This window comes from Aethalodelphis obliquidens, unplaced genomic scaffold, assembly GCF_003676395.1.
Source record: "Aethalodelphis obliquidens isolate GAN/ISIS:26980383/991018 unplaced genomic scaffold, ASM367639v1 scaffold122, whole genome shotgun sequence".
Classification (NCBI taxonomy): Eukaryota; Metazoa; Chordata; class Mammalia; order Artiodactyla; family Delphinidae; genus Aethalodelphis; species Aethalodelphis obliquidens.
In genome coordinates, this window is record NW_020838066.1 from 763,323 (window position 1) to 789,363 (window position 26,041).

Below are 26,041 nucleotides of genomic sequence, written 5' to 3' on the forward strand. Positions count from 1 at the left end.
CAGCCCCACCGCTCAGGCACTGAACCCACTGACGACCCCTCTCTGAGGGTCTGAGCGACAGGCGCCTGGAGGTCTGCTTAGAAAAACCCACAGAGGCAGAGGCAGAATGGCTGCAGCCTCCACGCCCAGAACAACTCAGGGACACCCAAGCAGTCTGTTAAACTTTAAACCAACACAGGCCAGGATGGCCTGGGCCTTGGACAGCGTTCCAGCCGGTTTGGGCTGTATTTTTGCAAATAAGGCAGGGGGAGAACCAGTGAGCTTGGATGTGTGATAGTGCGGAAATGCAAATGCACTGTCGTTTAGTGACCCATATTGCGAAAACCAGCAAAAGGAAGTTGTGTTTTGCTGCTGTCTGAAGTCAGTCCTGGAGAGAAGTGCGTGTGCCGCAGAAGACAGGTGAGTGGTGCTGGCTTTGGGGTCTTCGCCAGCCCTGAGAGCCTGTGCTGGTCCTGTAAGGGGTACTTTCAGGGTCGGGGAAGTTCAGAGCAGGACCCATTCGGGGTCGGATGTTTTCAAGGCAGGAAGCTGCCGTGGTGGCGCTGAGTGATGTCTTGTGTCCCTTTGTTTTCCTGTGGTGCCTCTGGCATGATTTGTAACAAGTCAGGTTATTGTGGGCATCATCGAACAACAAACAAGCACACTTGCCAGGACAGTGTTGGGTGTCATCTGCAGTGGCTTAGACTCTAGCAAAGATGAACCTGAGGCCAGGGTCCCTGCGTAGGCTGGGCCTACGGAGGACAGATGAAGGGTCCCAAACATGGTCCTTAGGGGGCTAGGTCTTTCCACATGGTGGGGGCTCCAGAAGATTCCTCTGCAATCTGCATTTTAGGTACTGACAGACAGGGCCTGTCCATGATAGTGCTACTAGGAAGGAAGGCCAAGCCCATCAGGGCCTCCTCACAATCCCACACTGTGCCCAGACAGTGCAGGGTGGTGGGCGGACCACCTGTGAGAGGCTCGCAGACTGGGGGAGGCTCATGGGCAGCCATGGGGTACCAGAGGCAGCTGTGTTTGTGCCCGTTGTACAGAGTGGACATGTTCTAGGGCGCGACTGCACTCAGAACACTTGGCTCCCAGGACCCTCTGGGGTTTGTAGTGTGGGAGTCCCTGTGGTTGCTGACCACCAGCCCATTTACAGCTTCTTGCAGTCGGTGAGGTGCTGTGGAGTCCCCTTGGGAGGTGGCAAGTTGGGCCTGGGGTTCTCTGAGACCCCACTGGAGAGGGGAAACTGAGCATGGGGCAGCAGGTGGCTGGTGCCCTGCTGGTGTTCGCGGCCAACTGGGACGTTTGGCTTGCAGCCCCTCCCCCAGCTTATGACTTTGGGCAGATGCTTCGACCACATAGTTTTCCTGTATGTGAACTGGGGTCTGAGTGGTGCCGGGCTCCGGAGGTGAGCACAGCCCCCTGGAGGCTGGATGTGCTTGGGGCAGCTCTGCTATTATTCGGATTAGTCCTCAGACAAAGCCCAGGGTGACCTCGCTCCGCCGTTCTTTCAGGAGAGGAAGCTGAAGGTCACAGAGAAACTGAGGCCCACCGTTTGCCCTAGACCATGGACTGCAAGACGCCAAGCCGGGCAAACTCAAACCTTTGGAGCCTGACAGCTTGACTGGCAAGTGGCCCTGGGGCTGGGTGGGGCCGGGTGCGGAAGGGGAGGAAGTGGTTTGTCTCCAGCTGGTTGGGTGCAGGAGGCCAGAGGCCCTGGTTCCGCTCCTTGGGCTGATGTCTGTCTCCGCACAAAAACCAGCACCTCCAAATATGCAGTGCCTCGCAAAGCTGGACAAGACTGTGTGCTCTGCACACACAGAAGCCTGGACTGTGGTGGGTCTGTTGGGGTTAAAGCTGAGATGTGGTAGTGAGGCCCCAGAGGAAGGGTGAGGCTTTGCTGCCCGGAGCCCCTTGAGAACCTAGGGTGGCGGGTGTCCCTGGACCCAGAACAGTGACCATGGAAGAGTCGCTGATCCAGTGCCAGGAGCACCTGCCTTGCGGCATCATTGCCACCTTCTCCAGGTGGGCTCTGATGACTCTACTGACAGATGAGGAAACAGGTCCATGAAAAAGTGGGTGAACATAGGGGTAAAAATGTAACCTTGGGGCAGTATTAACCATAGCCGAGATGTGAAATCCAAACCTGGATGTGGTGTCACTCACTTGCATGACCCCCTGGCTACCCACAGCTATGAGATCCATCCTGGCTCCAACAACCAGGTCCCATCCCCTCCCTTTCTGGGCTCACCCACCTAGGCACACTGTCAGCTCTTCAGATGGCCTGGCTGACTCTTATTTGCTTTGTGCTCTTCCCTCTGTCTGATGGTATCTGATGCTGTTCCCTCTGTCTGGGACACTGGTCTCTCTGCCTCAGATGCTGTTCTCTCTGTCTGAGATAATGTTCCCTCTGCCTGAGATGCTGTTGCCTCTTCCTGGGACACTGTTCCCTCTGTCTGAGACTCTATTCCCTCTGTCTGGGATGCTGTTTCCCCTGTTGGGACATTGTTTCCTCTGTCTGAGATGCTGTTCCCTCTGTCTGCAATGCTGTTCCCTCTGTCTGAGGCTCTGTTCCCTCTGCCTGAGAGGCTGTTTCCTCTGCCTAGGATGCTGTTTCCTCTGTCTGTAATGCTGTTCCGTCTGTCTGGGATACTGTCCCCTCTGTCTGAGTCCCGATGTGTGATGACTGGTCACCTAGGTCCCCAGTGAAGTGGATGGTGGCTGTCCTTACACATCAGCTCTGGGGGTTTTGGTGGGGCCCACTTGGAGCCCCTCGGTGCCCAGGACACAGAGTTCTTGCTGGTGCAGGTGTGTGGCTTTAGGAAGGTGAATCCATTGTCTGGGTGTCCCTTTCGCTGTAATTACCTAACAGGGTCACTGTGAAGTTAGATGAGACGACCGTGGGGCTGTCGAGTGATGGACTGTAGGAGGTGGGATTTGACCTTCTGTAATATTGACTTGCATTTTATATTTTCAAAATTTGGACTCAGCCAGAGGACATTTTTGTATGGTTATGTAAACGTACATATTAGAAGGGAAATAAGACCGCTTGTGATGCCAATTCAAATTCATCTATTCACTTCCTCACCGAACATGCTTACTGAGTCCTGCTGTTTGCCAGGTGGGGGACCATGTGAAGGAGGTGAGATTTCCACCTGTGTGGGCTGCAGCCAGTGGGGAGTGGAGGTAGGAGGTGTGGGTGAGTCTGGAGGAGTAGCGGGGATGGAGGAGGGGCGGCCTCATCTGGGGGGAAGGCCTGTCACAGAGCAGGGAGTGAGTTCAGGGAGCTGCGCCAGGCTGTTCCTCTAGAGGGAGCACCTTGCAAAGGCCCCTGAGGTGGCTCAGTGTGGAAGGAGCGGCAGAGTTACATCTGTGCTCAAGGATTTCAGTGTCAATAGGAAGCTGTTGGAAAGTTCTTATCTGTTTTGTTTCATTACTTTTTTAAATAAAAATTTCAAACATAATCAAAAGTAGAGAGAAGTATGTAGTGAGCCCAGGGTGCCCAATGGAGGAGGTCAGAATGGAACAAGGAGCCCCCCTTGCCCCACCCCAAGTGTGGGCCTGGAGGTCTTGGGTACTGCAGAGATCAACTTTTTTCCCCAAAAGCTTTATTACAAAACATTTCAAACATACAGCAAAGCTCCAAGAATTTTACAATGTCCCCTCCTGAGATTCTATTTGCTTTATCACACATCTACCTGCCTATGCAAGGAAGGATTTATTTTTTATTTCAAAGGTTGTGACTTTATTTTTATAGTTGCTTTTAATGTATGGTAATGTACAGTGTCTGTAGTGTTTATATTTATACTCCTTCTAGATGAAAGTAAAATAAAAACAGAAACAAAATATGAAACAGAAATAAGTATAGAAAATTTAAAAATAAGAAATAAAGAAAAATATTAAGTAAATACATAAGTAAAAAGATTAAGTAGAAACACTGCAGGGACTTCCCTGGTAGTCCAGGGGTTAAGACTCCATGCTGCCAACGCAGGCGGTATGGGTTGGATCCCTGGTCAGGGAACTAAGATTCCACATGCTACGCAGCGTAGCCAAAAAAAAAAAAAGAAAGAAACAGTGCAGTGGTCTGTTTCCCAGGCACAACCACCCTGCGCACAGTGCAGCCCTGCATGTAACCCCTCTTGTCATAGCTCCTTACACGGCACCCAGTGCGTTCCCTGAGTTTCTGTCAATCCAGCTCTGGGCACACGTCATCACTACTGGGCTCACTGTGTGATTTCACACAACACCTACTGCAGCTGAGCAGGCCCTGTGACAGGGGACCTGGGAGCTTCAGGCGATGCTAATGGCTGAAGGCATCACCCTGGTGAGGTGTCCTGCCCATGTTTGTCATTTAGGGCCACTAAAAATGTATGACATGGCCAGTTGAGGGTAGAGTGTTGTGCACTGCCTCAAGCTTTAAGAACCTTTGCAGGACTGTTGTTGGGTCCAATTTTACAGACAAGGAAACTGAGGTTTGGGGAAGTTGAGCTTATCTCTGGTTACCGGGTCAATCAGTGGTAGAAACTGATCACTCTGGATGCAGGGCCTCAGGCCCACTGTGCTGCTGCCTCCCTGGATCCACGCAGGAGGGCCAAAGATGCATCGTGCAATCCATGGGGGCTGTCATGCCCCCATAGGCCCAAGAAGACGGCCTGGGGTCAGAGCAGGGAGGAGTCCAGGCAGGGCCTCCATAGCTGGAGTTGGCTGACCCTCCCTGGTGGGCAGGGGGCTCTAGCCCTCCCACCTCCCTCCCAGTGAGGCACCTGTGGTCCCAGGAGTGTAATCAACCGGGAGATCATCCTGCCTTTTCCCCACAATCATGTATTGAGCCTCTAATAATGATACCCATGTTCTGTGCTGGGCCATGAGCTGTCTCTGAGCCTCACCTCGTCAGGTGGGGGACCAAAAGACGGTCTGGAGGCCGAGGTCAGAGCCGGAGCCACGCAGAGCGTGGGCCACAGTCCAACCATCCAACCACCCCCCAGGTCTGTTCGAGGCCCTGCCCTGGGGGCCATGTTTCCTGAGGAGTAGCGTGGGCAGTGTAGGGTGACGATGCATCAGCAGCGGGGTGAGAGGTTTACAGGCAGCTCTTGCTCAGGGCCAGGCCTCTCCACAACCGCACGTCACTGTGGGCCTCGAGGCTTCCGGGGGGGTGAGTGGAGAAAAAGCCTGGGTTTGAGGCCCAGGGTGACAGGAATGCAGGGCAGGGAGCAAGTTTTCAGTGCTTTTGAATCACTGTCACTTTAACCCTAATTTATAGAACTTTCTAGGCAAACCTTTCTGAAATGCATTCCTTTTTTTAAAAGCTTTTTTATTTTTTTTACTGTGGTAAAATACACATAACATAAAATTTACTATTTTAACCACTTTTAGGTGTACAGTCCAGTGGCATTAAGTACATTCACGTTGTTATGCACCATCGCCACCATGCATCTCCAGAACTTTTTTATCATTCCAAAATGAAAATCTATTCCATTCAATACTAACTCCCCATTCCCAGTCTCAGCTCCACCATTCTACTTTCTGTCTCTATGATTTGCCCCCTCCAGGTACCTCACACAAGCGGAATCTTAATATCTATCCTTTTGTGTCTGGGTTGTTTCACTCAGCACTTCCTCGAGGTTCATTCATGTTGAAGTAGGCTTCCACCTTTTGGCCACTGTGAAAAATGCTGCTCTGAACCTTTGTTCACATGTGAACAGGGGGCAAACATCTGTTCGAGTCTTTGCTTTCAATTCTTCTGGGAGAAATGTGTTCTTGAGGACATAAGGGATTCATGTTGGAATTTGGTGTTGAAACAAATGCAGCTTCTCTAAGAAAAGCTGCAGCATAACTAGGAGCGTTAGGACCCCCACCTACCTCACACCCCCGCTGTCCAGCCCACAGGCCCCTGCCCACTCACCAGTATCCCAGTACTAGAACGGACAGGTAACTTTTGCTTCTTTTTTGTTTTTCCATAATATCTAGGTTTTCTTAAAAAAAAAAAATGACCCATCACTCATGAGGTTTAAAAAAATAACAGTAACTTTTTAAAGTGATGGTGTGAACTGTTTGGGGAACATCTGGTCAGGGCGTCCCAGCAAGCTGGGATGGTGCTGTGCTGATCCGTTTCCTTTCCTCCCCACTCTGCTGGCCCCATCCCGCCCCGAGGTCCCATTGACCCCAGCGAATTTTGAAGCATGTGGCACCCCACAGTACCTGTGTCCATCTCTGTGTTCTCAGCACACAGGATGGAGAACGCAGACTGTACCAGCTGCAGCCAGAGCGCTTCCCGGGCTGAGGCCCCAAGGCAAGTATTGCGCTTCTGGATCCTGACACTGGAGGGCAGGCACCCCTGGGTCCCTGGGCAGCTTTGCTGACATGTCATTGATTGTTACATCTGGCATGGCCAGCGCAGCCAGACCTTTGTCACTGCTAATACAGCCTTGTGGGTTTCTGCAGCCTTGTCTCCCAGCCTGCAACCTGCGTGCAGGTGTGTGCAGCACAGCAGTTTCTGGTATTGCCCTATGGTGCTTCCAGTATTGTTTGAATTACCTCCTTCACGTAACCAACCACCTGGACATGGTAGGGTAAAGAGCAACCCCACCAAGGATTGTCATCTCTCATGATCCTGGGGCTCGTGGGGTGCATTCCCATGGCTCTCATTCAGGGTTTCTCTGGGACTGTCGCCAGTGAGGGCTGGAACTCTTTCAAAGTCTTCTTCTCAGGCTCACACATCTGATGGCTGCTGCCAGCTGTCAGCTGGGGCCCCACGTGCCGGGGCCACTAAGCCATGTCAGTGACAAGACAGCCGAGGTCTCTGCCCACTTGGGGCCTCCAGGGTACCAGGTGACAGGCAGCAAGTGAGATGGGCATAATGGTGGTTTTAGTGGGGGTTCCTACACTGTTTCCAAGTCCAGCGGCAGGACGTCCAGTGGCAGGTGGAGCGGACTTGTGGCCCATCTGTAAGACTATCCCTGCCCATCTCAGGCAGCTACCAAGTGGCTCAGAGACTCCAGGGCAGGCACCACAGCATTCATGCCACCCCATCCAACTGGCTACTGTGGATGGAGTCACTTAACGGTCCACAACGCACTGGAGAGTGGGGCACATTTAATTTCTCTGTACTTCTCCAGTCCCCACACCTCCCCCAGTCCCAGGTTTGGGGCCTTTGATGCTGGGTGGTGGCAGCCTCGGGTGTCAGGGGCCCTGGGTCCTGAGTTTGGCAGCAGGTTCAACTCACCTAGGGTGAGCTCCCTCAGCTCAGGGCTTCTAAAAGGAGAGCTGAGTGGCTGGGAAGACAGAAATGACAAATGCTCCTTGGCTCCTCCGTGATTACACGTCCCTGGCCTTGGGCATGTCAGAATGAGCCCGGAGCCCAGTCCAGGGGGTTCAGAGCAGCATGTCTGGGGGACCCAGCTCCTGGGTGCTGATTACCCCAAGACAGCATGGCCAGGGTCAGCCTTGGCGTCCTTGTCTGAAACATGGAATGTCACCCACCTTGGTGATGGTGACTGAGCAAGGGTACAAAAGCATTCAGCACATCTCCTGGCACATGGGGTGTGTGGGTGTGTATGTATAATTGGATATATGTTTATATGTATTTGTGTATGTGTGCATGTGCATATGTGTGTACACGTGTGGAGGCATGTGTGTGTTTATGTGTGTGTATGTTGGGCACCTTTGAACATGTGTTTCCTCTCCCCCAACCCTACCTTAGCCCCTGGCTCCTCTGAGCAGTGTGGAGGGGAGGCTGGAACTGGACTGGTCTGCCCTGCATTCACTTTGGCCTTGGACAGGCAGCAGGGAGACCAGTCCTGAGGTAAGCGAGGCTGTGGGCTGTATCCTGTGGCTTCCCAAATCAGATCAGAGGGTCGTCTGATCTTTAGGAAGGTTGCTCTGCAACCAGGACCTTCCTCCACCACGTACTCTGCTCCCTGGAGGATGTCTTTATGCTGAGCCCTGGGCTTCCCAGTCTGGCCGAGCATGGTTCAGCTGCCCTTGCACTAAAACCCTTGGAAGATAAGATGGTCATGGCTAAAGGGCCTCCAGAGGAAAGGCACACTTCCTCCCTTTGAAGGGCATCCAGGCAGGCCAGCCTCCCCAGCCTCTGGGCCTGCCACACCCCTCACCACCCTCCTCTACATGATTCATTGTCCCTTCTGTAACAAGGAAAATGACACTTGGTGAGTGTCAGCAACTCATCAAGTTTGCACAGCTTGGAGGTATCACCTTCCACAGGGTATAATCAACATACAATTAACTGCATATGTTTAAAATGTACAATTTGACGTTTCAACATACACATATACACCTGTGAAAGTGTCGCCACTGCCAAGATGATGAGCATAGCTGTCACCCCTTGAAGGCTTCTCTGTGTTCCGTTGTAACCCCCACACCACACCTACCCCTCCTTCCAGGCAACATCCCTGTCTGCTTTCTGGCAGCACCTGTTAGTGTACATTTCCTAGAATTCTTATGTAAATGAGAAAAAAGTAGGTGCCTTTTTTTGGTCTGTCTTCTTTCACCTGGCACGATTATTTCTAGATTCATCCATGTTGTTCAGAAGTATTCTCTTTTCCCCTCAACGGTTGAAAGATTTGTGTAGAACTGGTATCAATTTTGGTCATTATTTTTCTCAAATATTTTTCAAGCTCACTCCTTTTTTGAGACTCCACATATATATTCTGCTTACACAGATATTATGCTGCTTAAAGTTTTTCCACATCTCACAATTCATTCTCGCTCTTTCATTTTAGATAGCTTCTATTGTCTCTCTAAACTCACTAATTTTTCTTCTACAATATCTAATCTGCCATCAATCCCTTCCAGTGGGTCTTGATCACACACTTTGTGGTTTTCATCTCTGCAAGTTGGATTTGCATCTTTTTTTTATTCTTCATGTTTCTACTGACCTTTTAAATATAATGCGGGTAACTGCTGCTGCCTTAATGACCTTGTCTTGTCTGGTAATTCTAACATCTGTAACATATGTGGGTCAATTTCAACTCACTGCCTTTTTCTCCTCACTATGGGTTGTGTATTCCTGCCCTCCGTGTCTGGTAATTTTTGGTTGGATGCCAGACACTATAAATCTCACCTTACTGGATGCTGAATATGTTTGTGCTCTTATAATTGTCCTTAGGCATTGTTTAGGGAGGCAGTTAAGTCATTTGTAAACAGATGGACTTTCCTGTTAAAATTCATCAGTATTTGTTAGGTGGGACCTGAGCAGAGCTCACCATGGGGCTAATTATGCCCCACACTGAGGCAAGACCCTTCCAAGTTCTCTAACTCCCTGTGGATCTTGGGGTTTCCAGTCTAGCTGGTGGAAACAGGCATATTCCCTGCCCTGTGTGAGCACCAGGTGATGTTCCCTCTGACCCTCTCACGTAGATCTTTCTCCAGCATTGCAGTTTCCTCACACATGCACTGAGCCATCTCCAAGGGCCCTTGTCAGCTCTCTGCGCTCTCTCTGTGCAGCTCTCTCTCTAGTGCTCTATCCTCTGACCTCCAGCTGCCTTTGTGTTCCTGGACTCCCAGCTCTGTCTCCTTACTCAGGGGTCTACCTGAGATCCCCTTCTCTGGGCAGGAAGCTGGGGTGAGAGAGGGATCACTGCACTTGTACCCACCTCTCAGGAGCACCGCCCTTTGCTGCCTGGTGTAAGGTGTCTCTCAACTGTTGTTTCGTATGTTTTATCCATGATTTGGTTGTTTCCAGTGAGAGAGTATCTCCAGTTTCTGTTATTCCATCTTGACCAGAAGCAGGAATCCCTGAGGTGTGATTGCAGCAGGCTCCACCTGGCACCAGATGGCTGCACTGGACACACCAAAGCTGAGCGTGGCCTGCATTCCATCTGGCATATTTTGACTGCTGTGTCATGTCTGATTTCCGGAAACTGGAGTTTATCACCTGTGCTATGAGAAAAATGTAGCAAAGCATGCATTTTCTGTTTAGAAATCTTGATATTTCTCCCCATTAAGCTCTTTAAGAATGTGGCAGTAGCCAATACTAAATGTGCGCCCTGCACTGGTTTTGGTGTCACTTAAAGAAAGGTCCAGGGCTTCCCTGGCGGCGCAGTGGTTGAGAGTCCGCCTGCCGATGCAGGGGACGCGGGTTCGTGCCCCAGTCCGGGAAGATCCCACATGACGCAGAGCGGCTGGGCCCATGAGCCATGGCCGCTGAGCATGCGCGTCTGGAGCCTGTGCTCCGCAACGGGGGAGGCCACAACAGTGAGAGGCCCACGTACCGCAAAAAAAAAAAAGGTCCACTCAGAAGAAATCTGACTGCACTGGAAGGCAAGAGCGTAGGAGACTATCACAGGGGCTGGAGTTGGTGCTTGACTCCTGGGGCCTTGCCAGCCCTCAAGGCCACGCACGCGCAGAGGGGGCTCATGCTTCTCTTCTGAGCACACTCTGACCAGAGGCCCTTCTGCTCCATGGGTGGCCGAGGGTCAGGCTTCAGGACACCTTTTTGGTTGTGTGTGTTGCAGGGAGGGGAAACTGCATCTCCACTGATGGTTCTTTATTTTGTTTAGCAAGGGAGGAAGGGAATGTGTGAAGAAGCCACTGGCAGCAGAGCTGAGTGAGTGCCTGTGTCTGGGAGGGCACATGTAGATGCCAGCCAGCTCTCCTCAGACACAGTGGGCACTGCACACTCAAGGGGACCCTTTCTCCCTGAGTCACTGCATGACTGGGGACAAGCTCAGTTCTGGCCCCAGTTTTAAGCCAGGGCCTAGAAGCTGCTGCACGGGGGCCAGGGACTCAGCCATGCTCCATCCACCTGCAGACCTCTATGACCTGCCTGGGGGTCTCCTGCACTGGGTGGTGGCATGAAGATGCCCTTCCATGTTCTCCCTTGAGCACTGGGTCTGTCATCCATGCTGCTCCAAGTGCCAGTGGAGAAGGTGGTTTTCATTCTCCTTTCACGTTTTTTTTTTAGAACCTCCTGGACTGCTCCACTTGAAAACTGCTGGGCAAGAAAAAGATTTTCAGCAAATCCCCCCAGCCCTCCAACCCTGTGCAAGGCCTGGGCTGGCCAACTCAAAGGACCCGGAACACAGCCAGCAGGGAGCCTGGCACCCACCCTTCCACCTCAGTGTCCTTGCGGAGTCTGACAGCCTCAGGTAACCCACCTATTGCCCAGGAATAAGTGACTGCCGCTCCTGGTCCCTGACCTCCTCTGCAGCTCCACTGGGGGTTCAAGTGGAAGATTTTGGGGAATGTCAATCTCCTCCCAGTCTAGTCTCACCTTTGACCCTCTCTGTGCACCTAGACTGACACTTGAAGGTGCCTTTCCTCCACGAAGGTTTCCAGAAGAGGCACCATGTGAGGGCATGAAGTAGCTCCAGTGCTTAGCAGGAAGAGGAATTGGGAACCCAGATCCAGCCTCCTCAGCCTCCAGGTCTCTGGAAAATGACAGGTCACCTGTCAGACAGAATATCGACAGTGATAGTGAGGCAGGGTCTCGATGGGGATCCTGCCTCACCTCAGAGCTACGTGGTAGGATAGAGTGCCACGGACGCCCAAGCACAGTACAGACCAGATTCACTGTGCTCACGGTGGTTTTTGCTGTTCGTTTACACATATATTCTGAATTCACTGAGGGGCAGGTAGCTTCACGCTACAGAATTCATTCCTCCCTCTCCTTTTTTTTCTTTCACTCTCTCTTTTTTCTTTCTTTCTTTCCTTCCTTCTTTCCTCCCTTCTTTCCTTCCTTCCTTCCTTCTTTCTTTCTTTCTTTCTCTCTCTCTTTCTCTCTTTCTTTCTCACTCTCTCCCTCCCTCCTTCCCTCTCTCTCTTCCTTCTTATTTTAATGAAGAAATTTAGTTTTAGAATAAAATGCTTTCCACTTGCCATTGCCCCAAAGCCTGCCTAGTCAGGACCCAGCTGAGGCTGACCAGGGTGTTCACTTCACACTCAGCCCCAGCCCCCCTCCTCCATGTTGATTTTCTCCAGAGGGCCCCACCGGGGGGGCTAGTCCATGGCCCAGCTGGCATTGACTATTCTCATTTCTCCCTGACAGGAAGACCCCGGCCAGCCCCTCACAGAGCTCAGAGAACTCAACTTTGAAGATGGAGCCAGGAGGGGTGTCCTCAATGCCCCCAGCCCCCATTGCCACCCGGGGGGAGCCAGATGCTGGGCCTAGCAGCTCCTCCCTGGAGCATCCAAGCACAGACCCGGGGAAGCTCCGAGCGCTCCCTGTTGGGCCTGGAGCCCACTGTGGTGACCCTGCCTCCGGGAGCCCTGGCAGCCAGGCCTCTGCGGGGGACGTGGGCTCTGTGAGTGAGCCCAGCAGCGGCACTAAGATCCCTAACCGGGACAGCGGGATAGACAGCCCCTCCTGCAGCGTGGTCGGCGAGCACTTCTCCTGCGAGGACGGCAGCGAGGCAGGCCCAGGCCCCACCATCAAAGGGCTGCACCTGGAGACAGCCCCAGGTGGCAAGGCCCCACGGGAGGAGGCCGATAGCGATATGGGTGAGGGCAGCAGTGAGGAGCCAGACCCCGAGAATAGCCCCTTGAGGGCTGACGCGGATCCAGCCAAGGTAGGCCACCTTCCCGTCCCAGGTGTCAGGGGCTGCAGAGCTCTCCTCTGAGGGTATTTGAGGTTTACAGTGCCATCACCCAGGCCTGGTGCCAGTAGCAGGGTGTACTCAGACACCATGCTCAGGGAAGCCCCTGCTATGGGTTGATGGGCAGACCGTGGGGAAGGACCACACAGGCAGGGATCTCCCTGACATATCAGACAATGATCTCACTCCCAAGCCTTAGTTCCATGGCCCCACGGTGGCACAGGGACCCCACCCCAGGGTGGCTGTGGCGGTCCAACTTAGCGGAAACAGTGCTGCCACCACTCTTTGCCGGTGCTTGCTGCCTGCCTTGCAGAGCCCCCATGAGGAAGACAGCATGCTTGTCACCTTATTTTATGAATGGGGAAACCCCAGGGTTTCCCATGGTGTGTGGCAGAGGCAGGAAGGGAGCCCAGGCAGCGAGGGGAGCCCCATGCAGATGGCTCCGGGAAGCAGGCATGCCCGCCCGTGGGGGCTCGGCCTTGCAAGAAAGCTCATCTGTGTCCCTTTAGCGTTTTGGGCTCTGGGCTCTACACTGGGACTTGTGGGGACATGGAAGTAAAGCCGACAGCCCCGGCTTAGAGAGACCACCTGTGCATGGGAGGAGAACAGCGTAGGTAAGCTGCAAGTGACTGGGTCCCAAGACAAGCACAAGTGGCATTTGGCCAGGGTCGGACCTGCTGGCTCCTGGTAGAGATGGTATGGACTAACATGGCCGCATCAAGAGGCGGGCTTCGTGGGCGAGGGGCAGCCACGGGCCTGCACTGTTGAAAGCCAAGTTCTCAGCGAGTGGGCTGGGGGCATGTTTTAAGCTAAGTTTTATTATTATTCAGGAATGGTGAAGCCCACAAATCAGGAGATGACTGCCATTTAAAGACAGTTTATTACTCATAGTTCCCGAGAGGAGGGGGCACACCACACCATGGGGAACCAGAGGGAAAAGCACCAGGGTAGGGCAGGAGGCAGAGGGAGTGGAAATTGTGAGCGAGTCTTTTTTTAATCATGTAATGATTTTATTCTTTTAATTGAAGTATAGTTGATGTACAAATACTATATAAGTTACAGTAGAGTCTTTATTGTGGTTTCTGAGGAAAGGGATGGGTGAGACAGGGTAAGCAGGCTTAAGATTGGCCAGTTTGAATAATTTCAGTGGGTTCTGTGCACAGGGGCTGTCCCTGGATAGCTCGCGTAATTAGGGCAGGGGAATAGGGGAAAGCAAGTATAAAGAAGGTGGTTGGGTGTGGGCTCTGGATGGGCTGGTTTGCACTTGAAAGACATTCTTGCCAGCGAATCCTTTACAGCTCTAGGAATCCGCGAACCCCTGGGAGGGAGAGTCCCTCCAGGGTCAACAAGGCCCCAAAGTTTTGGTATCAGGATAATGCTGGTCTCATGGAATGAGTTAGGAAGTGTTCCTTATTCTTTAATTTTCTGGGAAAAATTTGAGAACAATTGGTATTAATTTCCCAGTGAAGCTATCTGTTTCTGGGCTTTTCTTTGTTGGGAAGACTTTTATTGCTTATTGAACCTCCTTACTTGTTATCGGTCTGTGCAAATTTTCTATTTCTTCGCGACTCAGTCTTGGTAGGTTGTGTGTTTCTAGGAATTTATCTATTTCTTTTAGCTTATCCAATTGTTGGCATTTAATTGTTCAGAGCCGTCTCTTCTGATCCCTTGTATTCAACTGTAGTATCAGTTGTAATATTTCCTCTTTCATTTTATTTATTTGAGTTCTCTCTCATTTTTTTGGTAAGTCTAGCTAAAGGTTTGTTAATTTTGTTTATCTTTTCAAAAAACAACTTAGTTTTGTTGGTTTTTTCCCATTGTTTTTCTACCCTCTGTTTCATTTATCTCTGTTCTAATCTCTATTATTGACTCCTGTTTAAGTGCGTATTGTCTAATTTCTACAAATCTGTGGATTTTCCAGTTTTCTCTGTGCTGTTGATTTCTAGTTTCATTCTGTTGTGATTGGAAAAGATATTTTATATGATTTCAATCTTCTTGAATTTGTTAATACTTGTTTTGTGGCCTAACACGTGGTTTGACCTGGAGAACGCTCTGTGTGCACTTGAGAAGAATGTATGTTCTGCCGTTGTTATATGGAGTGTTCTGCATATGTTTGTTAGGTTCATTTGTTCTACAGTATTATTCAAATCCCCTGCTTCCTTATTGATGTTTCGCATGTCCTATCCAGTATTGAAAGTAGAGTACTGACATCTCCTACTATTCTTCTGTTGTTATCTGTTTCTGGCTTCAATTCTGCCAAAGTTTGCTTCATATATTTAGGAGCTCTGAGGTTTGATGAATAAATATTTATAACTGTTATATCTTCTTGGTGAATTGGTCCTTTTAACATTATATAATGTCTTTCTTTGTATTGTGTAATGGTTTTTTTATTTAAAGTTCATTTGTCTGGGGCTTCCCTGGTGGCGCAGTGGTTGACAGTCCGCCTGCCGATGCAGGGGACACGGGTTTGTGCCCCGGTCCGAGAAGATCCCACATGCACGGAGCGGCTAGGCCTGTGAGTCATGGCTGCTGAGCCTGTGTGTCTGGAGCCTGTGCTCTGCAATGGGAGAGGCCACAACAGTGAGAGGCCCGCATACCGCAAAAAAAAAAAAAAAAAAAAAAGGTCATAAAGTCCATTTGTCTGATGTAAATATGGCCACTCATGATCTCTTTTGTTTACCATTTTCATGAAATATCTTTTTCCATCTTTCACTTTCAGCCTATGTATGTCCTTAAATCTAAAGTGAGTTTCTTGTGGGTAGCATATAATTGGATTTTATTTTTAACCTGTTCAATCAATCCGTGTCTTTTGATTGGGGAGTTTAATTCATTTACATTTAAAGTAATTACTGGTAGGGAAGGACTTACTATTGCCTTTTTCATTGTTTTCTGTATGTTTTGTAGCTTTTTTTGTCCCTCTCTTACTGCTTTCCTTTTTTAAGTTTAATTGATTTTTTTGTAATAATATGTTTTGCGTCCCTTCTCATTGCCTCTTGTGTATATTCTATATATTTTTTCTATTGCAATTACATAAAATAGTTATAGTATTTTATTTTTTTAAAGATCTTCCATCTGCTTTTTATTTTTTATTGGGGTATAATTGCTTTACAATGTTATGTTGGTTTCTGCTGTACAACAAAGTAAATTAGCTATATGTATACATATATCCCCTCCCTCTTGCACCTCTCTCCCACCCACCCCCATCCCACGCATCTAGGTCATCACAGAGCACTGAGCAGAGCTCCCTGTGCTATACCACATGTTTCCACTAGCTATCTATTTTATACATGGTAGTGTATTTATGTCAAACCTAATCTCCCAATTCATCCCACCCTCCCCTTCCCCTCCTCCATGTCCACACGTCCATTCTCTACACCTGTATCTCTATTCCTGCCCTGCAAATAGGTTCATCTGTACCATTTTTCTAGATTCCACATATATGCGGTAATATTTGATATTAGTTTTTCTCTTTCTGACTTACTCCACTATGTATGACAGACTCTAGGTCCATCCACATCTCTACAAATGACCCAATTTGTTCTTTTTTATGGCTAATATTCCATTGTATAAATATGCCACATCTTCTTTATCCATTCTTCTGTCGAAGGACATTTAGGCTCTTTCCATGTCCTGGCTATTGTAAATAGTGCCGCAATGAACATTGGGGTACATGTGTCTTTTTGAACTATGGTTTTCTCAGGGTATAAGCCCAGTAGTGGGATTGCTGGGTCATACGGTAATTCTATTTTTAGTTTTCTAAGGACACTCCATTCTATTCCCCACAGTGGAGGTATCAATTTACATTCCCACCAACAGGGCAAGAGGGCTCCCTTTTCTCCACACCCTCTCCAGCATTTAGTTTTTGTGACTTTTTGCTGATGGCCATTCTGACTGGTGTGAGGTAATACCTCATTGTAGTTTTGATTTGCATTTTTCTAATAATTAGTGATGTTGAGCATCTTTTCATCTGTATAACATTTTATTTTAAGCTGAACAAAACTTAATTTCAATGATACACAAAAACTGTACTCCTTTACAGCTCCCCCTCCCAGACACTCTAGGTTATTGATGTCACAAATTATGTATTTATATATATAGTATGCACTTTCACATAGATTTATAGTTTTTAAATGTTTTTGTCAAAATTATGATAGTACAGGTTACTATATTTGTTCATGCATTTACCTTTATTGAAGAACCTTATATTTTTATACAGCTTCATGTTGCTATCTACCAAAATTATGATAGTACAGGTTACTGTACTGCCAAAATTATGATAGTACAGGTTACTATATTTGTTCATGCATTTACCTTTATTGAAGAACCTTATATTTTTGTACAGCTTCATGTTGCTATCTACCATCTTTTCACAACTTGAAGGACTTACTTTAGCATTTCTTGTATGGCAGGTCTAGTGGTAATGAACTCTTTATCTTCTGTTTATTTGGGGAAGTCTTAATTTCTTCTTCATTTAAAAATTTTTTATTATTTTTTATTTTATTTTATGAATTGGAGTATAGTTGCTTTACAACATTGTGTTAGTTTATGCTGTACAGCAAAGTGAATCAGCTATATAGATACATATATCCCCTCTTTTTTGGATTTCCTTCTCATTTAGGTCACCACAGAGCACTGAGTAGAGTTCCTTGAGCTATACAGTAGGTTCTCATTAGTTATCTATTTTATACATAATATCAATAGTGTTTATATGTTAATCACAGTCTCCCAGTTCATCCCATCCCCTCCTTCCCCCTTGGAATCCATACGTTTGTTCTGTACATCTGTGTCTCTATTTCTGCTTTGTAAATAAGATCGTCTATACCAATTTTTTCAGATTCCACATACATGCATTAATATACGATACTTGTTTTTCTCTTTCTGACTTACTTCGCTCCGTATGACAGTCCCTAGGTCCATCCATGTCTCTACAAATGACCCAATTTTGCTCCTTTTTATGGCTGAGTAATATTCCATTGCACCACATCTTCTTTATCCATTCATCTGTCCATGGACATTTAGGTTGCTTCCATGTCCTGGCTATTGTAAATAGTGCTGCAATGAACATTGGGGAGCATGTATCTTTTTGAATTATGGTTTTCTCTGGGTATGTGCCCAGTAGTGGGATTGCTGGGTCATATGGTAGTTCTATTTTTAGTTTTTAAAGGAATCTCCATACTGTTCTCCATACTGGCTGCATCAATTTACATTGCCACCAACAGTGCAAGAGGGTTCCCTTTTCTCCACACCCTCTCCAGCATTTATTGTCTGTAGTTTTTTTATTCTTCTTCTTTTTGGCTGCTTTGGATCTTCGTTGCTGTGCACAGGCTTTCTCTAGTTGCGGCAAGCAGGGGCTACTCTTCATTGAGGTGTGTGGGCTTCTCACTGTGGTGGCTTCTCTTGCTGTGGAGCATGGACTCTAAGTGCACAGGCTTCAGTAGTTGTAGCTCACGGGCTCTAGAATGCAGGTTCAGTAGTTGTGGTGCACGGGCTTAGTTGCTCTGTGGCACATGGGATCTTCCTGGACCAGGGCTCGAACCCATGTCCCCTGCATTGGCAGGTGGATTCTTAACCACTGCCCTACCAAGGAAGTCCTATTGTTTGTAGATTTTTTGATGATAGCCATTCTGACCAGTGTGAGGTGATACCTCATTGTACTTTTGACTTGCATTTTTCTAATAATTAGTGATGTTGAGCATCCTTTCATGTGTTTGTTGGCCATCTGTATATCTTCTTTGGAGAAATGTCTATTTAGATCTTCCACCCATTTTTGGACTGGGTTGTTTGCTTTTTTGATATTGAGCTGCATGAGCTGCTTGTATATTTTGGAGATCATCCTTTGTCAGTTGCTTCATTTGCATATATTTTCTCCCATTCTGAGGGTTGTCTTTTCGTCTTGTTTATGGTTTCCTTTGCTGTGCAAAAGGTTTAAGTTTCATTAGGTCCCATTTGTCTATTTTTGTTTTTGTTCTCATTACTCTAGGACATGGGTCAAAAAAGGTCTTGCGGCAATTTATGTCAAAGAGTGTTCTTCTTATGTTTTCCTCCAAGAGTTCTATACAGTCTGGCCTTACATTTAGGTCTTTAATCCATTTTGAGTTTATTTTTGTGTATGTTAGGGAGTGTTCTAATTTCATTCTTTTACATGTAGCTGTCCAGTTTTCCCAGCATCACTTATTGAAGAGGCTATCTTTGCTCCATTGTATATTCTGGCCCCCTTTGTCATAGATTAGGTGACCATAGGTGCATGGGTTTATCTCTGGGCTTTTGACCCTGTTCCATTGATCTATATTTCTGTTTTTGTGCCAGTACCATCTGTTTTGATTACTGTAGCTTTGTAGTATAGTCTGAAGTTAGGGAGCCTGATTCCTTCAGCTCCAATTTTGTTTCTCAAGATTGCTTTTTCTATTTGAGGTCTTTTGGGTTTCCAAACAAATTGTAAAATTTGTGAAAAATGCCCTTGGTAATTTGATAGGGATTGCATTGAATCTGTAGATTGCTTTGGGTAGTATAGTCATTTTCACAGTGTGGATTCTTTCAATCCAAGAACATGGTATATCTCTCCATCTTTTTGTGTCATCTTTGATTTCTTTCACCAGTATCTTATCGTTTTCTATGTAGAGGTCTTTTACCTCCTTAGGTAGGTTTTTTCCTAGGTATTTTATTCTTTTTGTTGCAATGATAAATGGGATTGTTTCCTTAGTTTCTCTTTCTGATCTTTCATTGTTAGTGTATAGGAATGCAAGAGATTTCTGTGAATTAATTTTGTATCCTGCAACTTTATCAAATTCATTGATTAGGTCTAGTAATTTTCTGGTGGCATCTTTAAGATTTTCTGTGTATAGTATCATGTCATCTGCAAACAGTGACAGTTTTACTTCTTCTTTACCAATTGGGATTCCTTTTATTTCTTTTTCTTCTCTGATTGCCATGGCTAGGACTTCCAAAACTATGTTTAATAATGTTGGCGAAGGTGGGCACCCTTGTCTTGTTCCTGATTTTAGAGGAAATGCTTTCAGTTTTTCACCATTAAGAATAATATTTGCTGTACATTTGTCGTATATGGTCTTTATTATGTTGAGGTAGGTTCCCTCTATGCCCACTTTCTGGAGAGTTTTTATCATAAATGGGTGTTGAATTTTGTCAAAAGCTTTTTCTGCATCTGTTGAGGTGATCATATGGTTTTTATTCTTCAATTTGTTAATATGTGTATCACATTAATTGATTTGTGTATATTGAAGAATCCTTGCATCCCTGGGATAAATCCCATTTGATCATGGTGTATGATCTTTTTAATGTGTTGTTAGATTCGGTTTGCTAGTATTTAGTTGAGGATTTTTGCATGTATGTTTGTCAGTGATATTGGCCTGTAATTTTCTTTTTTTTGTGATATGTTTATCTGGTTTTGGTATCATCTTCTTCATTTTTGAAAGATGGCTTTGCTGGATACATATTCTTGGTTGACAGTTTTATTTTTCTTTCAGCACTTTAAATATATCATCCCATTCTTCCCACCCCCCCCCCCTTTTTTTTTATTATAATGTGTCCCAGTGTGGTTCTTTGGATTTATCCCATTTGGAGTTCTGTGAGCTTCTTGAATTCATATATCCATTTCTTTCCTCATATTTGGGACATTTTCAGCCACTAGTTCTTCAAGTATGCTGTACTTGACTCCCAAAATGCATATATTGGTCCCTTGGGTAGTATCCCATAAGTTTCTTAGGCTCTCTTTGCTTTCTTCATTGTTTTTTCTTTTTGTTTCTCTGATTTATGATTTCAAATGACCTAGCTTGAACTTTTCAGTCTAGTTATTGCAATTTTCAGTTCTAGAGTTTCTGTTTGGCTCTTTTTTTTTAAATAGTTTGTATCTCTTTATTGATATTCTGTTCATGCATCACTTTCCTGATTTCACTTAGTTGTCTGTGTTCTTTTTTAGTTCATTGAGCATCTATATGACAGGTATTTAATATTTTTTACAGGCAGCTCATAGGGCTATGTTTCTTTAGGTTTGGTTTCTGGAATTTTATTTTATTCCTTTAATCACACTATGTTTCCCTGTTTCTTTGTAATTTTTTGCTGGAATTTGGGCATCTGAAAAACAACGATCTCTCCAGTCTTTGCATGCTGGCTTTGTGCAGGGAAAACCTTAGCCAATCAGGCTGGAATTTCTAAGACCTATTAAAATTTTTCTGATCTCTTGCTCCCCTGGCATCTGCCTGCAGAACATCAGCTCTAACATGCTGCTTGCCTGTTTTCAAACTCTGGCGCTGGTCATGACAGCATTCCAAATCAGGCAAGACAGAAACCAGTCCCTCAGGCAGCTTCCAGATGAGCCAAAATTTTGGATGCACAGTTCACTCCTTTGTTTCCATCCTGAGGGAGGAGCCCTAGTTGGGGGGAGGGGCGGTTCTTCCCAGTTGTGCTGTGCTATGCTGCATGGGGGAGGAACACAAAAGGGTGTTCCAAACATGCCAATTTTCATTCTCTATTTGATAGAATCTCTTCTTAGTTTTACAATGCCTTGGAAGCTGTAGCTTCTCAGCTGGTCTCTAAAGTTTCCACAGAGGTATTCTTGTTTGTATATTGTTAACTCATGTGTGGGGGAAGGAGGGCCTATAACTTTCTTTTTTTTTTTTAATATATTTTCTTGAAGTATAGTTTATTTACAATGCTGTGTTAATTTCTACTGCACAGCAAAGTGATTCAGTTATATATATACATATATATATTTTTTAAAATATTCTTTTCCATTATGGTTTATCACAAGATATTGAATATAGTTCCCTGTGCTATACACTAGGACCTTGTTGTTTATCCATTCTATATATAGTAGTTTGCATTTGCTTATCCCAAACTCCCAATTCATCCCTTCCCCCCCTTTGGCAACCACAGGTCTGTTCTCTATGTCTGTGAGTCTGTTTCTGTTTCATAGATAAGTTCATTTGTGTCATATTTTAGATTCCACATATAAGTGATATCATATGGTCTTTCTCTGTCTGGCTTACTTCACTTAGTGTGATAATCTCTAGCCCATGTTGCTACAAATGGCATTATTTCATTCTTTTTAATGGCTGAGTAATATTCCATTGTATATATGTACCGCATCTTCTTTATCCATTAATCTTTTGATGGACATTTAGGTTGTTTCCATGTCTTGGCTATTGTAAATAGGGCTGCAATGAACATTGGGGTGCATGTATCTTTTTGAATTATAGTTTTGTCTGAACGTATGCCCAGGAGTGGGATTGCAAAATCATATAGCAACTCTATTTTTAGTTTTTTGAGGGACCTCCATAGTGGCTGCACAAATTTACATTCCCAGTGTAGAAGGTTTCCCTTTTCTCCACACCCTCTCTAGCATTTCTTATTTGTAGACTTTCTAATGATGGCCATTCTGACCAGTGTGAGGTGGTACCTCATTATAGTTTTGATTTGTATTTCTCTAATAATTAGCAATGTGGAGCATCTTTTCATGTGCCTGTTGGGAGGGCCCGTAGCTTTCTAATCTGCCACCTTGCTGATGTCACTCCACGATATATTTTGATGTGGCTATTGCAGCTCCTTTGTAGTTAAAGCCCTGGGAAGATAGAGTTCTCTCTGGGCTGCAGAAGGTTTGGGGGGGGGGGGGTTGGTAGAAACTATTATGTCTTCCCCAGAAACCTCCCTGGAAATTCCATCTGCGAGAACTGAGCCCCACATCCCAGTCCCAGCAGCCTCCTCTGGTCTTTTGGGGCCCCTGGTCATCCCTGGCATACAGCGGGTAGCCTTTGTCATATCATGCCTCCCCAAAACTCATCTTCCCTAGGTGAGCTATGGCTCTTCTCTTCACAGTGCGCTGAGCCCCAGAAGCTGCTCCACATTGCCCAGGAGCTGCTGCATACTGAGGAGACCTACGTGAAGCGTCTACACCTGCTAGACCAGGTAGCCCTCCTGGCTTGGGCCTGCCTTTGTCCACTTCCAGAGTTTCAGTGGACAGTTTCAGAGGCAAACTTTCTCTCTTAGCATTGGCTAGGGCTTGCAGTTGGAGTATGACCGACATGAATACTAAAACTTGGACAAATTTAAGTCTCCTCCAGAAAGTCTTAGTTTTTGCTTTCAGAACTTGTGGCTTTGGGGCAATTGTCTCATCCAGTCACCTTGGGGTTTTTTTCTTCTTGGCAGTTAAATTATCTGAGCATGTAAATGGCCTCTGGACATCTTTCTGCATAAATAGTTGGGAAAGTGGGTGGCACTCTCCCTGTCCACCTGGCAACGTAGGGTTTATGAGCACAGGAAGTAAAACTGCAACAGAAACTGGGTTTTGACAGGTGCTTCTTCTGTTTGTAGCTCACAAAGCAAAGAAAGGAAATCAGGACCATCCACTTCCCTTGATGGGCAGATGGAAGAAAGATGGCCTGTCCCCATCTAGAGGGGACTGTCCCTGCCTCACCCCCAATTCTTAGCCATAAGTAAGCTTGCTTTAAGACCATAAGGTTCTTTGAGCCAGTTTGATGAAGTGGAAGGTTCACTAAGAAAACATAAGGCAATGGCAGCCTCTCTTGAGCTCCCATACCTGTAGCAGAAGCATGATCGTAACCATCTGCAGTGACCCACACTCAGTGACCACTGCATGGGCTTCTCCGTGCCCAGGTTTTCTGCACCCGACTGATGGAAGCAGGGATCCCTTCGGAAGTCACCACAGGCATCTTCTCTAACATCTCCTCCATCTATTGCTTCCACGGGAAGTTCCTCCTTCCTGAGCTGCAGACACGGATCACGAATGAGTGGTAAGTGCAGCTCATGGTGCCTGGGAAGTGTAGGGGCTGGCATCTCCCAGGGAGTTTGGCTCCAATGCCCTTGGTGGTTGAGGGTCATGGTGACACTATTGCAGTGGTTTTGTTGAATACTCTCTGCCAAGCAGCCTCTAAATCTGGGGTTTGTATGCCCAAAAGCCAGGAGACACCTGGGGAGCCTGTCTCATAGTGCCCTGGGCTCTCTTTCGGTAGGGTCCTGGGCCAACCCTGACCCCAAGCCCTCTCAGTGTCTTAGCTTCTTCATCTGCAAATTAAAAGGACTTTAATACCTGCTCAGGGCTTTGTGGAATTTAAATGAGGTTTGCCATCTGCAAACACCAGTGAATAGACAGTGCTTATTGGTTTATTTTCCCTCCTAGTGTATATTGCACCTCTGCTTTAAAAAATGAGATGTTTTTCTTCCTCAGCAGTGTCCCCAGAGGGCTGTCCCTCTGTCCCTCTGCCGCTTCCGTTCATTTGTAGCAGAGGGACTGCCCAGCTGTAAGAAATGATAATAAAACGTTACAAGCATGGCCCCCAGCTTGCCATTCTCCATATTATGTGCTTCCCCCTCTGTTCCGGGTGCTGCTGCAGCTTTGCTTTGGGGTCTCTGCTGTCTCCCCTCTTCACTGGCCTGGCTTGAGCCAGTGTGTGGTTCTGTGGTAAGAGAAGAGGTCATTTCCAAGCTGCAGCCAGGCCAGGGAGAACACAGAGGCCAGAGGGCTTGATTGGGGGTTGTCCCTGCACCTGCAAGGCTCAGCAGGGGTCCAGGGCAATTCGTAAATATATAGAAAGACATGCTCCACCTGCAGAGCAGGTTATACTGTGTCCAAGGCCATGAGGTTAAAGCGCAGGGCTAGATTGGCTTTCTGGCTGATGCAGTGCACACCTGCTAGATATAAGTTTTCTCCTCAAGGCCCTGGAGAGACTGTCAGCACACAGACACTCCTTGTATAATAAGGGTGAGAGAGTCCAGCAGCTTGCCCATCCGTCTTCACAGGTGGTGGGCCTTTGAGTGCATGTTCCTAGTAATGCTGCAGAGGATGACTTTATGCATATGCCTTTTTTTCTTCTTTTTGATTATTTCTTTAGGATAAATCCCCCACAGTTCTAAGGTCAAAGGTTATTAATATATTTTCTGCTCCTTGAAATTTATTTCCAAATCCCTGTCCAAACCATTCATTATTACACAGTGCTGCTTTCCCATGACACTGCCAGAGTTAGATTGCCCCATTGTTCCTAATCTTCGCTCGTACAGAAGAAGTATAATGGGGTTTTCTTGATTCTTTTTGATAACTGTGGCTCATCATTAAAGTGATTCCATTATTACTAACAACTCCTGGTTTTGAGCAATCGTTCTATGACTGCATGGTTGAAGTACTTTACATGATCCTCTAGGTAACACACTATTTTCCATCCCATGTGATACAGGGAAGGAAAGTTAAGGCTTAGGGAAGGTGACCAGTTTGCCCACCATCACACAGAGCTGGGAGTCAGGCCATTGTCCCATAGCTCCCTGGTGAAGTCCCTGTCTCACCCTGGCACTTCAGTGGAGCTGTTTGCCTGACGATCTCACTCACTCCCCCACAAAGGGACACAAACCCCCGGCTTGGAGACATCCTGCAGAAGCTGGCCCCATTCCTCAAGATGTATGGTGAATATGTCAAGAACTTTGACCGGGCCGTGGAGCTGGTGAGCACCTGGACCCAGCGCTCACCGGTATTTAAGGACATTGTCCAAGGCATCCAGGTAGGGCGGTCCCACCTCTGCTTCACGGGCACAGTGCTGGCTTTGTGTTTCAACATGGAGAAAATCAGTAAAATTGTGGGATGTGTCCAGATGCTCTATTGATGCTTTGATCCTTAAAATAACTTCCAGGGACAAATCATCATTCTCATTTCATGGGTGAGAAAATCGTGGCTCAAAAAGTTTGTGCGGGGCTTCCCTGGTGGCGCAGTGGTTGAGAGTCCGCCTGCCGATTCAGGGGACACGGGTTCGTGCCCCGGTCCGGGAAGATCCCACATGCCACGGAGCGGCTGGGCCCGTGAGCCATGGCCGCTGAGCCTGCGCGTCCGGAGCCTGTGCTCCGCAACGGGAGAGACCACAACAGTGAGAGGCTCACGTACCGCAAAAAAAAAAAAAAAAAAAGTTTGTGCGATCTATGTCATCAGAAACTATTATTCAATAGGACCTGGATCCAAACATGCTGGTCTCCCTCCACAGCATCTCTCAATGGCTAGTAGAAGCACTTAGGAAAATGTTGCATTGATCTTTTCTTTTTCTTTTTCTGCAAACAGCCTGTTCACACCTCTGGTTGCTGTTGTCTACTGCCATGTTGGTCTTTTTCTCACTGATTCATGAGGTTTTTATATGTTAAGAATGTCAGCTGTTAACTGTCAAATGTGTTGCAAATTATTTTTCTCCACTGATGTTTTATTTTTTATGTATGATTTTGTTTTCCATACAAAATTTTGGGGTTTTAATTAGCCACATTCACCAATTTTAAATAAAGTAATTCTTTAAAAAATATTTCAAGTATATGCCACATGCACATACATGCATACATGTGCACACGTAATACATAGGCACATGTGAATATGTGTACATACATGTGTTCACACATGCATACGTGCACCTACATTCCTCACTGTACCCTGAAGGGTTAATGGGCACAGAGTCCCTCTGTGCTGAGGATTTGGAGGCCAGGCTCGGATTTGGGGTGGCCCCTTGATAACT

At 46.9% G+C, this 26,041-nt stretch overlaps 1 protein-coding gene across 6 annotated transcripts in view; it reads left to right on the forward strand.

Annotated features, from left to right (window-relative positions):
* The first annotated feature begins 7,699 nt into the window (after positions 1-7,699).
* The window catches only part of FGD3 (FYVE, RhoGEF and PH domain containing 3), a 38,352-nt gene continuing 20,010 nt past the window's right edge, over positions 7,700-26,041 (forward strand). The window contains exons 1-7 of one of the 6 annotated variants that reach the window (XM_027098387.1): positions 7,700-7,786; positions 10,907-11,090; positions 11,240-11,368; positions 11,990-12,509; positions 22,365-22,454; positions 23,163-23,299; positions 24,898-25,054. In XM_027098387.1, the coding sequence (XP_026954188.1) occupies positions 12,039-12,509; positions 22,365-22,454; positions 23,163-23,299; positions 24,898-25,054 (855 nt within the window). In that variant the 5' untranslated portion in view covers positions 7,700-7,786; positions 10,907-11,090; positions 11,240-11,368; positions 11,990-12,038. The remainder of the gene's footprint in view (positions 7,787-10,906; positions 11,091-11,239; positions 11,369-11,989; positions 12,510-22,364; positions 22,455-23,162; positions 23,300-24,897; positions 25,055-26,041) is intronic. The other 5 variants (XM_027098388.1, XM_027098389.1, XM_027098384.1 and 2 more) reach the window with 5 other exon arrangements.